We start from the raw sequence: 17,167 nt of genomic DNA on the forward strand, positions 1-17,167 counted from the left end.
AATGATGCAGAATTAGGATGGAAACCACAAAGGATTACGAAGTATTAACAGCAGATACAGGTAGAATGCTACAATTTAGGGGCACATCGGGCACTGGTGTAATTCCACGATTACCACCACGTGCTGGGAAACACAACAGGAGATGCTGATCCAGCCTTGGGCTCCGTGACACACGGCTGTCTGCACACTGAGCACACAGTGCCTCGACCAGAAAGGTCATGACCGCAATGATCTCATTTAGGAAGACAACTTTAATGCACAGTTCTTTTTATATTAAGCAAAGATCTACTGGGATCTGAAATTTGTTCCTTATTTAGCTGAAAGATGGGGGTAACAGCAGGTATTTGTAAGTGTTGACAAATCACAGCATCCAGTGGCAGTGGTCTTCTCTCTTCTCCTTCCACATAAACTAAGTGGAAGAAAAGGGTCATCCCTCATAGTCTTCTCATCCCTCTGGACTACCAGAATGAACAAAGCTCTTGCTGACTTCCCTGTGAACACAAACTTGTTCCTTAAGGCAGAACACCATCCACTGATTTTATTTCCAATAGTTATCTATTACTATTATCCTGCAAACTCCAGGTAACTTTGAAAGTAAACCTTCCTGTAGTCTCCCTCTCCCATTACACTGACAGTGAAGGACATCTGTCCCCCTTGCACCTGACCCCAGCAACAGGAGAGGTTAAACAACCTACAGGCTAGCAAAGGAATTCAGAAACATTATCTGTACTATTGCTACTACCAGGGCAAACACAAAATTGCAGAGCAGCCTGCCAGATAAAATGCAGTGAACAGGAAGGAAAATCACCAGCACACCTGGGGTGTAATGTTTCCCAGCCATCTCCAAGAAGGAACAGTGGATTTCAAAGGGGGATGTAACTTTCTGCTAGGGCACCTGCTGAAGGTCCCCCACCGCTCTCCGGGGAGGTTTTAGCACATCTCAGCCGCCTGTGCTATTATTATGTCAGCACTTCTCCTTCTAAATCCTTTCCCAAGCAGTCTGAAATGCAGCCATTGTCATTCCAGGTGCGCTGAAAATGGGCCTGAAATTTTCTTCCTGTGTGTAATACATTAACCAGGCTTAAAAATACCAGTACTTGCAAGCAACTCCCTGTACCATGCAACTCTGCATTTTGGATGCTCTTCCATAAGATGAAATTACAGCTGGAGAAAAGGAAGATGGCTCTGCTGGACTCAGTGGGACTCCAACATGGCTTTCATATCCTTATTTATTTATCTGGATCACAAAGGGTAGTGATTACAGGGAAAAAACCCCCAATATAACTCTAAACTCTGAGTTTTCTACCATGGGACAATACCTCACCAGAGGGATGCCATGCAGCTCCACTGTATACCATGTTCCATAACAACAAACATAGTGACCTTCAACTGCTTAGTAAAATTCACCTCAAATTCTGGTTAAACATACCAAACATTTAAATTAGACAAAATCAGAATGATTACATAGCAATTTTTACTGTAACAGACACAAGCATCAAACCCCCATATATATGTGTGTGTGTGTGCATTTATATACTGTAACAGCTTTATATATACTTATTATAACAGCTCTATGGACAGATACTCACTCCATATGCAATGGAAGGCAAACTGTAATTGACAACATGCAAATATTCATAGTACCTATTATTGGGAACTATTATATATCACTGGTGTAACTATATAATAGTAAGATTCCCCATACCATAAGGCAGAATGCATCTAAGCAGTACTTGCCTTTCTTAAATCCATGCTGGGGTGCTTGGATTAAACAATAGGAGGTTGGATACAGCCAAATGAGACCATCAGTAAACTCATAAGATCTCATTTTCTGCCTTTTGGAAAACAATCAACTTTTTACCCTTTTCACACTGAAAAAAACCCCACAACTACAACAAAATTGCACAAATTATTTCAGTTTGGATACAATGTCTGGAATAGTTTTATTTTATCTTCATGCCAATTAGTGTCAGAAAGGCAGTTCCTGCAGAGCCTGACTGCAAGAAGGCTGAACTCAGCTCCTGATCAGAGCATTTCCAGATGAGAGGAAGGAGAGGTATTTCAGCTTTTCTCTGCATATCAGGTATTAGAGGGAAGACACAAGGTTCAAACCAAAGCTCTAGATCCCCAAGACTTCTCAATGTGCAAAATCACACCCAAATTTGTTCCTCTTGGGTTCTTTTCACAGTAACAAAACCATCATAATACACTGAGCATTTATGATCCTCATACAGCAAACTGGGCATCAAAAATGTAATTCTGTGAGCTTCTGACTATGTAAAGTCCCTGTGGGGCACTTTGAACCATGCAAACTGTCCAGGGCCCAGTTTGGAAGGCCAATAATAAATGAATTACAATACTCAATAAGGGATGTAATTATGGAAGTAGGTTCTTCTGACATTTACGTTTTGCTGTCAGATGTTATTCATGAAATGTGTTATTGTTTCCCTTGAAGTATCAGAAGACTATAAATACCTTATAAGAGTAATACACAGGGTTTTAAGTCCTCTACTCTGCCATATTCTAATTAGACACATTTATTGCATGTAGAACATTAAATGCCATGTTTTACTGTTCATATTTACAAGCAGAAAGATGGAAACTGTCAAGGAACAGAGCATGACTCCCAGTCAGCCAGAGGGATCTTTGGCAGGCAGAAGCTGCAGACAATGCACAAGAAAGGCCCATTTACAACTGTATGTGCAAAATTTGACTTTGCTGTCTTTTTCAGTTATTGCTTTTTAATATTACTACATAGTATTTTTATCACTGCAATCCTCAGAAGTTCTCAGCATGGTCCAAGACACAATGATTCTTACAAAAAAGTTCCCATAAATAGATAATACTGATTGAAAATAAAAAAGCAACCCTGAAATAAAAGGGTTAATACAGTAATATAAAAAAAGGGTCAATATAAACTTTAGTTTCAAGCCTTGAGAGCTAAGGGCCCCTTGGAACACCTCTGGGATGCATGACTGCAGTGGTTCCTCCTCATAAACCCCTGGGCATGCACAAGTCCTTCCCTCACTGCCCTGACAGATGCTCTCCATCACTCCTCTGCCCCTTCCTCCCAGGTGAGTACTCTGTGGACAGCTTACCCTGACATGCCAGGGTAGAAGGCAGGGTTGATTTGACCTACGCAACCATTCCACCCTCTGCAAGGCCACAACAACGACAGATGGGCAGAAGAATGATTTCACGGGCTGTATCTACAAGCCATCAGATGGGCTGTCCTCATCCCAGGCAAATGACAACTGGGTGACAGCAAGAGGCAGCACAGCTCTGCATGACAGGCTGTAATCAGAGGGTATCAATAGTCTCAGAATCATTAGGCTTAACAACTTTATAGCATGGAAGTGTTTTAAAGAAAAAATAAGGGGGCACTGCATGAATATGTGGGAAGGGACTAGGGACTTGGAGTAATTTATGAGGAAAACTGAGTAAATGCATGATGGAAGTTGGTACTATGGACTGACCCCTTGAAAGCTGATGAAGAGTAAAGGCAGCCACGAAGAGCCTGGAAAAAACAGTTCAGCAATGGGCTGATAAAATAAAGAAGGCAGATTCAGCATAGGAATGCAAAGGGAAGTGTGATATGATCAAAAGAATAAGCTGAGACAGCAATCTTGGCAGTCACAATGGATTTCAAAAATAAAAGTCATATTTGTCAAGGACAAAGAAAAGGATAACAATTGAGACATGAGATGAAGAGAGGCAGGACTGGGTTTTAACTGTAAGCATGACAGTAAATGCTGTATTTCAGGGCAGTTAAGAAGAATCTGCAAGATCTGGAGTTACTCTGGATGTGGCAACCAAAAACAACACCGGGTCAAAAAGGCTGCTGAATTTACAGGGCTGAATAATAGATGATGCTGATGTTTTCTTCAGCTCTCTGAAAAGGAGGTCAGAGAGACACCTTTGGGAGTCAGGATTAAAAGGCCTTGTTTAGCCACATTAAGCTTGAGCTGTTGGCTAAACATGTAAGGAGAGGGCTGCAGAGACAGATCAAGATTTGAACAGAAGGCAGAACTGGCATCATTTGGTTTGACACAATAACCAAATTTATATTTGCAGATGAAGTAACACTGATAAAAAGCATGTCAGGAAGAAAAAGAGATCAAGGACAGAGAGCACTCAGGAAATTCCAGATGAAAACTGCAGGAGAGAAACCAGGAATACAGGGGTAAAATCCAGAACCAAGAGGCCCAGAGCCCAGGTGGAGAGAACTTTATGCAAAAGCAGCTGATCAGATAAGATGCTCACAAAGTATTGTGCCTGAGATCAACCACGAATACGCCACTCAGGAACTTTGGGAAATTTCAAAGACACGAAGGGGACAAAATCCACTCCAGAAGACCCAGGTAGGGACCATCAGTAGCTTCTTGGCCAATACCACACTCCAGCAGACACAAAATTCAGTGAACACCACCTCTCCTGCTCACTGCAGAGAGAGTAGAGAGCAGAAGAAATTAATTCCTTCTTTTATTTCTATTTTTAAATATTCAGAGACACTCAGTGATAGAGACTTGACAGTTTGACATTTCATCTGCTCCAGCACATGTGCTTCAAGGAATAACTACAAATCCATAATCCTACCTCGATTTCTGGTCAGAGATGCCAGAACCAACAGATTTCCAGTAAAGTCAAGAAGTACCTTTGGTACATTTTAAATGAAGTATCTTCTGACAACAGTGAGAATTTTCATCTCGCTAAAATTTTCTTTCAGCCAAGTTTAGCTGTCCTGTTAGCAATCTATCAGCAAAATTAACACCATCATTCACATGAAATGGAGAAGAGCAGCAAATCCAGGGGTTATCAGCACAAATCTGATAAAAATCTCAGAACATGCTGGAAAATGCTTTATACAATTTAGAAAAATCTGTGCATTATAAGGTCAAGAGAGCTTAATAGTTCAGGAACATGGTCAAGATGCTGGCATCTAAAACACTGGTTGGAACATACCAAAGCCGTAACATTCTCATTAGAAGAGAAAAACTTGAGGACAACAGGATTATAACCACCCAACACATGTATTACTTACTTGAATGTTGTTAAGATTTAAAGTGGAAACACAATCACTAGTTCTGAGGACAACATGGAAAAGCCAACTCCTACACAGGAAATGCTGCTGGTATGCCTTCCATGGAATGGGGAGGTGCTATTCACTGAGTAACACCATCTCATCAGGTAGGTAAACCCTCAAAGATAATAAAATCCCAGCCAGCAGCCAAGAATCATGCAGCCACTCACACACTCTCCCACCAGCGGGATGGGGGAGAGAACTGGAAGGATAAAAGCTGGAAAAACTCATGGTTGAGATAAAGACAGTTTAATAGAGAAAGCAAAAGTTGCACACACAAGCAAAGCAAAACAAGGAAATAATTCACTGCTTCCCACAGACAGGAGGTGTTCAGCCATCTCCAGGAGAGCAGGGCCCATCACGTGTAACGGTTCCTTGGGAAGACAAACGCCATCACTCCAGATGTCCCCCCTTCCTCCTTCTTCCTCCCGCCTTATATACTGAGCATGATGTCATATGGTGTGGAATATCCCTTTGGTCAGTTTGGGTCTCCTGTCCCAGCTGTGTCTCCTCCCAATCTCCCATGCACTCCCAACTCCCTGGCCAGCGTGGCAGTACGGAAAGCAGCAAAGGCCTTGACTCTGTGTAAGCTCTGCTCAGCAATAACAAAAACATCTCTGCATTATCAACTCTGTGTTCTGCACAAATCCTGAACATAGTCCCATCCCAGTCACTGTGAAGAAAGTTAACTCTACTTCAGCTCAAACCAGCACAAATCCTCATCCAGGAAAATGAAGGTTAGAGTAACAAATAGATAACGAACAGAAAAATAGTTAGTCAATGTGAAAGATATATATTTATACATACAGTTTTCCTTCCTGGATTTCATACTGACAGCCTGAGGAAAATGGATGCATACCAAAATCGTAAAATAGGAGTAACACACTGCAGTACTTCCTTGCAATACTGTAACCCCATCAGACACAGTATTCCTAGAAATGTTACAATCCCCCAGGCTGTGCCCAAGCCCTGTACTTTGATAAAGATATGGGTCAGTATCTCTGAAAGAAAAGACCGTGCCTCCAAAGTAGAGAACAGACAATGCAAATGAAACTCACTTTTAGGGTGCTACATAGGACAAAGTAGGAAAAAATTGGTGAGATGGATGTCACCCTCATCACCAGGGTTACAACCCATCTCTTTACAGTATTTCCCACAAATAAACAGGATACTGATACAGGTCTATCTTGCTTTTTGGACCATGGTGCAATCTAGATACTACAACAGCTCATAGAGAGTTACATATTTCAGTGTATGCTGGTAATTTGCATATCCAAGGGCTGACAGAACATTTTACTTCAATAGAAATAATTATTTACTTAAAGTCAAATAGCAATTTTTTGCTTTTTCTCTTCTTTTTTTTTCACAATGTCTGAGCTTTCCATTAAGGTCAGGATTGTGCAATTAGAAAGAACAAGAATGTAAAAGCATACTTCACTGCATGAATCTGGAAGAAAATGTTTTCCCAAGCATTTTAGAAAACTTAATTATTAGTTTCAAATACATTTTTGGAAAGTAACCTACAGTAAACAAAGATTTATTGTCACATAAATAAACAACGAGACAATTACAGGCTTTTTATGGAGCCCATATTAGTCACGCACGTCTAATGAAGCATTACTAAGCTATCACAGGGAGATAGCCTGATGTGTGTGATTAACAAAATAACACTCATAAATAGCTAACCAACAATGATGGGCCTTTAAAATTTTGCATAAGGCTTTTGTCACTTTCTAAGGAAATCAGCAACCACTAAGTTCCACCCTGAGAAGAAGAATATTACATAACATCATGCAATTATCTGCCTTTTTGCCTTGCTTCTGAAACTATAAAAGAACTCTCATGAAATATTACTAATGAAGAATACACTGCAGTGTGAGATCTAACCAAGATGGATGTGACAGAATAAATGGTGAAAAATTATCTTCATATAATATGCAGCTATGAAATCTCTGGAGTGGCATTGGATAGAGACAGTCTCGGTTTAGCAATCATTATGGTACAGGTTTTATGGTAAAAAACAAAAAAAACCCCAACAAAACAAACAAACAACCCCCCCAAAAATATATTTCCTTCAGGTGAGGTATATGTTTGGCAAACACATTCTAGAGAAAGAAAATGGGATGGATGGCCAGCATATGACAGCAGACAGAAAACGTGGATTTCTAAAAAAAAACTAGGGTCAAACTTCATGTGTAATGACAATTCCTGGCATACATACAACAGGATAACATCCCATTAGTTGAATTAAATACAATTTTCTGTTATAAGCTAATGTTGGGACTTCCACAGCAGAGCAATTTGGGGTGCTCTGCCTATGTGAGGAGGCTCCTCCAGCAGATGAGCAAGTCTGTGTAGCAGTAGATGCAGGGTGAGCTCTGCCTGCTATCATGTTCTAAATACACTGACAAGTACTTGAAAAGTGGTATGAAGGGACCTATTTGGTTTAATCCACAGCACAGAATGATGGAATGTAAGAAAGGATTGCTACTGTTTCTATTGCAGTGCTGTAGATGAACTGAATTGTATTGCACCTACAGTGCAAACTCACAGCAAATCCTTCTTGTATTTTGCTTGGTGAGATAAATTCTTCCCAAATGATATTCCACCTTCAAACTCATCTCCTTCATGGATAGATTTACTCAAAGGGCAGAATTCCTGATGGCTGGAATAATAGCGTTATTAAAATCAATATTTTTTTGATGAATATTAGGTCTGGAACATATTAAAGAGAGCTCTAAGGTACAGGGGGAGAAAACTCTGCTTATCATTTTCAGTAGTAACCCAACCACAGCCCTTCATCTGTAATGAGTTATGGAGCAATTCCCCTAAATCATCTGTATGAAGTCAGCTATGACACTGCCAATTTTAAAGAAAATTTGCTAGTTTTGAGCTACAAATTGATTTTTTTATTGTGATAAATTAAAATCCAATGGTAGCCTACAAGACACTCAACACACAGAAATCCACATTTCTTCAGAATATTTTTACTCTTTTCTATCACATCTCACTGCCACTGTGGCAGACGTGCTAGCAATAGCCAATGCTAACAGTTAAGAAAGGACACTCTAGAGAGGTAACCCATCATTCCAAATAAACAATGACGGAGTGCTGCAGCCCAAAATATCCTTTTGGGAATTCCAAAATCATGGAAATAAAACCAAGGGTGAAAACATTGTGGGGGACAGGAAGGGTTGCTAAAGGAGGAGAAAGCGAATGCAAGATTATTCAGGCTGTTCCCTATTAAACGCTGGGGGGTTTTTTCCATACTGCACGAATGTAAACATCAGACTCTCAACTTTACAACCTCTCAAGTTTAACATGGGTATCAGAAGATCAGTGTGAGTGAAACATAACCTTTTTGCAACCCCTTTTGCCTCATTCCCAATAAAAGATCCAGGCTGAGCAACTGCACATCCCCAGTTTTGCCAGCTTGTGGGATTTTCCTTGCTGCTTCTAAATCAAGGATGAGATTATCAGTGTCCTGCACCTAATTGCATTGTCCTTATTTTGCCTTATAGGAGGCTCCTCATTACAGCAGTGATGCAGCTTTCTTTGGGGTCATTTTAGCACACAGACATCGATGTGAGACTACACAGATGGTCTCATTTACTACTCTGTGAGCTGACATCTCTTAGCATTAGATGAACCAAAGCATATGGATGAGACACAGCAGATCACCCCTAAATATCTGTCTGCTGTCCTGTGGGAAGCACCTTGCCTCAGCAGTGCTCCAGAGCCCTGGTCTGTGTATGGTTTGCTGATGTTACCCTGTGTATTGTAGATGTTGAAATTATACATGACTACCAGCAGGATTGGGAATGAGATGTCAATGGTAGGTTGGCAAAGCAGAGAAAGGCTGGATGAGAGAGACTATGAAAAAAGTGGGACACAGGTGTGAAACTTCGGGACACAGAGAGACCCAAGCTGGGGAATAGACAAAGGGATGGTGGCTGTGAAGAACCAGCAGAGGATTACATGCACCTCTGCTTCAAACCCTTGGCATGGAAAGCTGCTTTCAAAACAACATATGAAAACTGATGCTGAAAGCTCTCCACATCCCTCTGTCACAGTCCTGTTCCAAGAAGGACAACTCAATACCCCTGTCCATCACTCCAGCAACTCAGGGGCAGACATCTGGAAGGTGGATTTAAAGGTTTCATTCTAAGCCTCAGTGAGTGAGTGACAGGTTTACTTTAAGGATGATATAGTTATGTCAGATTTAGAATGTAGGGTGTCAGAGTTATGAAATGAAGGAGACTGCTCCCATGTCCCCACTTCCCTGGCTGCGATAAATGTGTGCAGGATGCTGTAGGAAAGGCAACTGGGCTAAACCACACCTTTGTTTCTAAAACACATCCCCTTTTCCCTCTTTGTTGTATGAAAAGAAACCAAATGTCTGAGAAACAATCAGAGACAAGTGCAAAAGGACTAGTCTTTCTTTTCTTTATTTTTCCAAGAAAAGGCTTTAGTCTTAGGAAAATAAGTGTGGCCTGGGTGCAATTGGCAGTGGCACCCTAGTTCTGACATTTCCTATTTTCTGAGCACAGGCTGTTACCTCTCTCAAACACTGCTTTTGTCTGAGTGCTTTACCCAGGCTGTATACAACACATTCCAAATGAGCTTTTCATTACTAACTGCTTGTATTACGTATCAGTGAGCTCAATGACATTGATTTTCTAATAATATAAATTAACTGGCAAAGATAATTTCATCTATCATCAGTAGGGTTTTATTTCTGGAATCACGTTAAATAGTTAATCTTCCAAAAGATTAAATCAAGAGCTTTTTAAAATTCAAGGCAGAGCTTAAAATGCTGTAAAAATCTTTTTAATTATGATTAAAACAGTTTGTGTGATGTTGCTTTATATCTAAGCAGTATAATGTTTTGCTTAGGTCTCTTCTTTTAGAGCAATTTAAAAAATAAAACATGGTATGGCTGTGACAAAAACCACGTAAGGCATGGAAGTCTCTGCAACTTTTTGACCAAATGCTACAGGGGAAGTTTCTGCTTGGCAGGTTCACACAGCAACCTCAAACTTTCCACTGTCTTTTGAATCCCATTCCATAAAATACATAATTTTTCTACCACTGACAACACACAAGCTCTGATTCTGATTGTTACTGGGTTCCTCACAGAAGACTGGCATTGTTATTAATGGGATATATCACATTATGGTGACTACAGCTGCATTCATGTGGAATTATGGATCTGATAGAAATTCTTAAGACTCTCCAGGGACATCTTCAGGACAATCCCAGTTAAGTGTATGTGCTCCCCAGCTCCCACTGACCTTCCTTTTTTCTCTCTCAGGTATCAATGCGGAAAATAAGCTTCACTCCCCTGGAAATGTCCACAACTCCCTGTTACAGCTCGTTTTCTTCCCCCTCATCCTCCCATGACACAAGGAGCCCACTTCAACACAATCCTCCCCTCTGATCCTAATCACTTGTCAACAGACCCTCAGAAGTCACTTGACCTGTACTGCTGAGGAGACTTAAGCAGCATCCAGAGGATGGGACGCAGTTGGACCCAGGCTGGATGAGAAAACCCACATGGGCAAGGACACCAGTCTGACCCATGGACTGCTGCAGTCTTTGGCAAATGCTGGGCTGGCACTTCAAAGAAGCAATTTTTTACCTGGCAGAAGGAAAACAAATCCCTTCTCACTACTTTGTGGACTCAGAGCTGTGAGCATAAGGAGCATCTGTGTACTCCAGTGAGTGGTTCTGCAGCAGCATCCAGGACAAGGCTTTACAATACACCACGTCCCCATGCTACAGTCTACAAGCCATGTAATGGCTTGCTCTGATGGATGATAACCATTTATCAAGTTCTCGGGTGCTTACACTGGTGAGATATCACAGCTCAGCTAGGAAATGCTTCTAAAGAAACATCCATGAAAAGATTCAATTTTTTTCCATCATATGATCATTTACTCACCCCTGTCTTTTCATCAAAGATTTTGATTCCCCCAAAGGAAACTGTTAAGAAGACTTTTTGTTTATGCTCTCCTTTCGAACGAGCTGCAGCAACAATTCCCTATGGAAACAAAGAACAGTTTAGTTGGTTTCATGACTCTCTCAGGTGCCACAGCAGAGCACACAGATTTGCTTGTGGACAGTTCATCACTTTTCTAGGAAAACTTAAAGGCTTTCCAGGAACAGTCCCCCTCTTACTTCTGGCTTCCTCTCTTTTTTTGAGGAACCACAACTGTTTATGCTACCCAGAGAGCATTTCAAATGTGCCTCCACTTCCAACCCCTGCACTAGCTAATCCTCTATGAAATTTGTTTTCATGGAAGCTGAAGGTAATTTCTAGCACTCTTTTCCCAGCTATAAGCTGTCGTGTTTTCTTTTTTTTTTAAGGAAAAAAACCCCCAACATGCAACAGGAGAAAGAAAATGCCAACAACTTAAGCTTACTTCATGGGCACACTTAACTGGAATAAGCAAACAGCTTTTATATAGAAGAAAAATATTCTTCTCAAAATAAAACTGCAGTAAAAAATGACATTGAAGGTTAGGTTTTTTCATGATCTCAGACTTTTACTTTGTAAGTGAACTTGCTGATATGCATCTCAGGTATTATTCTCCCATTGCCTAACTACAACAGTAACTTGTTTCCACCTTCTCAGGAGCCTGCCCTGACCAGCAACCCTGTACTGAGATCAAATGTAATCAACTGCATTCATAAATAAATTAAAATATTTAGCCTTTATCTCATTCTCTGCAATTTCAACATGTTTCAAGAACCACTAACTTAAGTTTTAAGATCTTCATGAGATGTTGCTGGCATTACACAGACATGATGTCAAAAGTCACCCAAAAACTTCACGGGTGGCCTTAGAACTCCTGTGTATGATACTGGGCTTCCAGAGCCCATAATTTCATGTTCTGCTGCCAAACATGCATTTCTAACTCTCCCTTTCCTTAATAGCTTTAGTCATTTCCCAGTACTGCTTAGATCAACCCTGCCACCATGCAAACAGGTACTGGGCATCTGGGAGATGTGGAAATGGTAATACATGGAGGAAAGAGACAAAAAGTCTTGTGCAGCAGAATGGTGACAACTCTCCCAAATTGCTTCTATGAACTATGAAATTATGAGAAAATACCCAGCACATATTTAAATCAGGCAGGAATATAAACAGCCTTTTAGAGCAGATTTAGTTTTAGCTTGTCATAAAGCTGATTTGTAAATTATCTACCAGATCTTGCTTTTAGATTGTTAAACCATAAGATGCATGTCACCCTATGCTGTTTCTTAATGAATAACTTATTCCTCCCAGATTGTCAGGACTGGAGCCCTGTGGGATGGTGGTGTACAAGATAGCATTTCGTGATTTCTGCTCCTGAAATTTAGCAATGGAAAATCCATCAGCCCTCTTGGCAGAGGGCTGGGGAGAGGACTGCAAGAAAAAAAAGAAAGAGACAAAACTGCAGTGGGCTTACTCCAAGACCTAGCTTGTAACCCTACAATGCAGATGGGAGATGGGAAGTCAACAACCAACACTGCATTCAAGGAAAACACAACTTATCTTTCTTCCCAGAAACTCCAGCTGTTCCACGTGTCCCAGGGCGAGGGAAAGGATGCTTCCTACAGATAGCTGTCACGGTCTTTGAGGAGTGGAAGAGGAGACTTGGCCAGAGAACGATATCTCTCAGGCTCCAGACAGCCCATCCTCAGACACCACACATGCTTTCAGACACTGTCTACTCTCCAAGTTCTCTACAGTCTACTCAGACATGCCTTTGGCACTGCATCATTTCTTCCTCGAAACTCTGGGGACTCCTCTTTACTTTCTCATGCTCTATTCTCTCAGTGCACTGCCTTCTGATTTTTTAATGCATCAGTTCTGCCATTACATGTGCAAGACATTCTCCTCCTAGTGAGAACACCAGTTCTCTCCTATATCTGGCTACCTACACCCAACACTGTCACTCACCCCTTCCTGCCTGTCCCACCAGGAGGTAACAGCCAGAGCTGTAGCTGATTAGCACTGTCATAGAAAACGTCCTGATACACCATTTTTCTCCATTGTGGTTTACTTCTCTTTGCATAATAAAATTACTCAATTTGCAGATGTGTTGTTTATAATTTGTGGACAAATTGCAGTGGTGTCAATCACGACTAACTACTGAACTCAGAGATAATATATTAAAATTAAACCAGGATAAGCAATACCAGCCAGGAGTAAAATTGACTGATTTCAATACATAATTAACCAGACTGAGACTCAGAGTCACGAAAGGAGAGCGAGGAAAAGTTCAAGCTGAAATTTGCTCCTCTTGACTCCATAATATTAAACATTGAAAGATTCACTGCACCTTGAGCTTCATCATGGAATCCTGGCATAACTTGTCTCCTCGCGCGGCAGAAACCTCATCTATCCCAATCAGTTTTGCTTTGTATCGGACACCGTCACCTTTAAACCTCTTTATTAAAGTGGCTTCGCTGCGATCCTGACCTGAAAAGACATAAAGGAAACAAGGCAATTTACATGAGTGCAAAGGAAAACAAATGAATAAACACAATTAAGTGGCAAATTAGATCTAACTCCTACCTCAACACCTAAACACACAAACATTTCAATAAAATTAGAAGGAAAGTACTCGTTCAATAAAACCTTTTGGCCTTACTACCTCAAATGTATTCACAGTGGAATTGTTGCCACACAAATTCTTCTGCACGAAATTTGCACACAAATTAGGTTTACAGAAGTAAGAGATAAGCTTGAATCAGAGCTCATGGATCTGAAAACTTGTGATCTGTACGAGTTGTTTTAATCCCAACACACATGAGAATTCTTCATTTTGCAGACAAAGCTGTAATAGGAACATGCTGCTATTGCCTTGTATACCAACTTCTCTAACTGTATCAGCAATACTTAACTATTAACATTTGAATAACGGAGAAACAAATGATATTATTTGCCTACAGAATACTGCTGCTTTAAAACCCCCACAAGAAATACTATTCCCTTGCACTATTCTTTTTGCTTATAGACACAGAGAAACAACCAGCAAAGGCTAGTTGTAGTCTCTTGCAGTCTCACCCCGAGAAGTTTAAAAACAGGCAAAAGATGCTTCCTAATCAAAAAAACAATCAAGGGATAAGAGAGCACAGTACGGAGAAAGCCAATTGTGCTGGTTTTCTTCACAGGAGCTAGTATAGGGCTGTGTTTTGGATTTGTTCTAGGAACAGCGCTGAACAGGCTGCCCAGGGAACTGGTGGAGTCATCATCCCTGGAGGGATGTAAGAGATGTGTTAATGTAGCGCTTGAGGACATGGTTTATTGGTGGGTTTGGCAGTGCTGGGGGAACAGTTGGACTTGATGACCGTAGAGGTTTTTTCCAACAAAAATAACTATGATTCTCTGGCTGGCTGTGCATTGGTTGATGGTGAGCAACTGTTTTTCACTGGCATTATTTATCTTTCTTAGGTTTTATTTCTCTCTTTTTTCACTATTTTCCTTTATGGTATTATTATTATTATGATCATTATTTCAACTATTAAAGTATCTTTATCTCAACCCACCAGTTCCCTCACTTTTACCCTTCCAATTCTCTTCCCCTCATCCTGCAGGGAGGGGAGTGAGCCAGTGGCTGTGTGGTGCTCAGTTGTCAGCTGGGGCTAAACCATGACATCAGTGTACCTAAATTACAACACTTAGCCTGAACCACAAGACATTGACACTACAGCAATCCAGGAAAGGGACATCTTTGTCAGCAGGACTTTACCTCCCCTCCCTGACTATCTGCAGAACAGTTTTTACAGTGTCTTAGCTGGAAGAAATATGTTCGTATGGGAATCAGTCTTCTGAAAATTGATTAAAGATATATTTTGCAGCTGTCTATGGGATTTCTTGCTAGGATCTCAAAAAACCAGCAGTGAGCTGCAAATAACAGCAACCAACCAAACAACCAAGGATCAAAGAAGCCAACAAAATGGGGAGATCTTAAAGAATATGAAGTTTCTCAGACCTAAAAGACTCTGCCACAAAACTTGCCTAAACATGGACTGACATTGCTAAAATGTATACTAGCTCTAGCCACACATTCTGCCCTGTCCTTCTTGCCTAGTGTAAAAGAATGAACCAAGAAACACAGGTTGCTATAAATGAACCATAGGTCATGGACACCTTCGTTTGAGAATTCTGGCCCAAATTTTCTCCAAAGCTCATTCCTGTTTAAAAGGATAGAGTTAACCACAGAAAAAAATTACTAAAATCTGCTACTGCGCAGCTGTTTTTTGATAGCAGAAGAACAAAAGCTTTGGGGGAAAATGCTATTTTGTTTTGCATTCCTATTAAAAGTACCTTTTGCAGAAGTCAACACTTAGGTCAACTTTGCTAATTTAGACAGCCATCAAGTGGATGAATAAACAGATTCCAAACAATGGAACTGAAATTTTTACAAGACCATTATGACTATGTATGACCAGCAAGGAACACTTTCAAATGAAGATACTCATTTGGTTCTCCTCCCCCCAGAGTAGAGCATTGTCCACGCTGTGAACTAATGATGGATTAAATGTATATTAAAAAATAGAGCTACATTAAGCATTTTGAGGCCTGCAAGTACATTTGAGCTCACAAAGAAAAATTTCTTTCAATGCAAAATATCAGTTCAGAGCAATGTTTTAATGTCTCATTTATAGCCCTTTAAAAATAAGGCAGCTGGTAAGTGCTGCTGTGATAGTTCAGTGGCCACTCAACAGCTTCCCTTGATTAGTCTTCACCTCTACTCCCTCAAAAGAATTGAACAGGACTGAAACTTCATGCTCTTATATTATATTTTATTTTGTAAAAAAAGCTAATGAGAGACAAAATGATAAATCTGAAACTCTCAGCAGTGCTAATATCATTCCCCAGGGAAATGTCAAGGCAGATGTTGGCACCATCAGCTAAAACCAATGAAAAACCGTTTTCCACTTTCAGCCTCCGGAGAGGGGCAGGAGGGAAAACATCTGGAGACACAACAAAGTACAACGATAACAGTGGACTTTTCCATATGCCTTTTATACTTGCAAAGATATCCTGTTGATTTGCAATAAATACAACCCAATTCCAACAGCTTCCTTGCCAACAATTTTCAACCTCATGTCTTTGTTAGAGCCAAAGGCAGCTGGGAGCTGATGGCATGAGCATCTAAGTGTTCAAGAGTGTTTTCTGGGTCCAAGTCGTGACTGTGACCTTGCATTCATCAGCTATTCCAACAATTATACTTATTCCAACCTCTGATCTATTTTACAGAATGTAACTAAATCCCTGACATTAACAGCCCATTCAAACACAACTTAATGGCTATGTCTGCTTATGCACAAGTCCCATGTCAATTATGACCCAGATTAAGTAGGACGAAGTGCTTTTGGGATAAATGACTGGGAAAAATCATCAACCTGAAAATGATGTAGATATTTGAAACTGTGGTAGAAACTGCAAATTACTAGAGACTACATATTCATCCGTAAAACCCTAGAGCATATGTCCCGTGCAAAGCACAGAGAATGCACACGCACACTGCCCTATATTGTAAATCAACCATCTGCAACAGCCACTGCTTCTCAGCATACACCCAGATCTCCAATCCATGTTCATACTGTACTTCTAGATTTTGGTGCTGCAATCAGCACTTGGAAACTTTCTACCTGCTTGGGAAATTACCATATGACACTCTCAGTACAGTTGATTTTATAGCACTCGTGAGGTGTGAGATTTATGCAGAGTGATACGTCATTTGCACGCTGGACACTTGGAAGGCAGATAGTCCAAACTCTCATAAACATCTCATCATTAAAACAAAAAAGGTTTTTTTTAATGACATCTCCTGAACAAGGTTCTTTCTGTATTTGAAACTGCATAAATAAGACGTGCCTGAATTATGAGGCTGTAATTCTTAAGCTTTGGAGGAGGTTGAGCAATAGCAATAAACCACTAAACCAGAGAGCTGTTCCTGTGCCAGGAATCTACCCAGGAAAGTGTCTCTCTCCTTCCATGTGACAAGTCTTTCCTCCTTCACAGCTTCAGCCTTTGTCAGTGGAGCCTTGCCATCGTGCCTGGCTCTTCAGCCACCCTCTGCCACC

General features: G+C 40.7%; 1 protein-coding gene and 1 long non-coding RNA gene across 2 annotated transcripts in view; both read right to left on the bottom strand.

Annotated features, from left to right (window-relative positions):
* DAB1 (Dab, reelin signal transducer, homolog 1 (Drosophila)) overlaps positions 1–13,554 on the bottom strand; it is a gene marked incomplete at its 5' end in the record, with an annotated part of 51,901 nt that extends 38,347 nt beyond the window's left edge. The window contains 2 exons of the mRNA XM_009070839.1: positions 11,025–11,123; positions 13,411–13,554. Of these exons, the coding sequence (XP_009069087.1) occupies positions 11,025–11,123; positions 13,411–13,554 (243 nt within the window). The remainder of the gene's footprint in view (positions 1–11,024; positions 11,124–13,410) is intronic.
* A 671-nt stretch (positions 13,555–14,225) lies between these two features.
* Positions 14,226–16,929, bottom strand: LOC103798563. Its single transcript, XR_624732.1, has 3 exons — positions 16,918–16,929; positions 16,634–16,644; positions 14,226–14,237 (listed from the first exon to the last, which is right to left on the bottom strand). It is a non-coding gene; the product is annotated as an uncharacterized LOC103798563 (long non-coding RNA).
* Positions 16,930–17,167: the final 238 nt, after the last annotated feature.

This window comes from Acanthisitta chloris, unplaced genomic scaffold (genome assembly GCF_000695815.1).
Source record: "Acanthisitta chloris isolate BGI_N310 unplaced genomic scaffold, ASM69581v1 scaffold3833, whole genome shotgun sequence".
NCBI classification, from domain to species: domain Eukaryota; kingdom Metazoa; phylum Chordata; class Aves; order Passeriformes; family Acanthisittidae; genus Acanthisitta; species Acanthisitta chloris.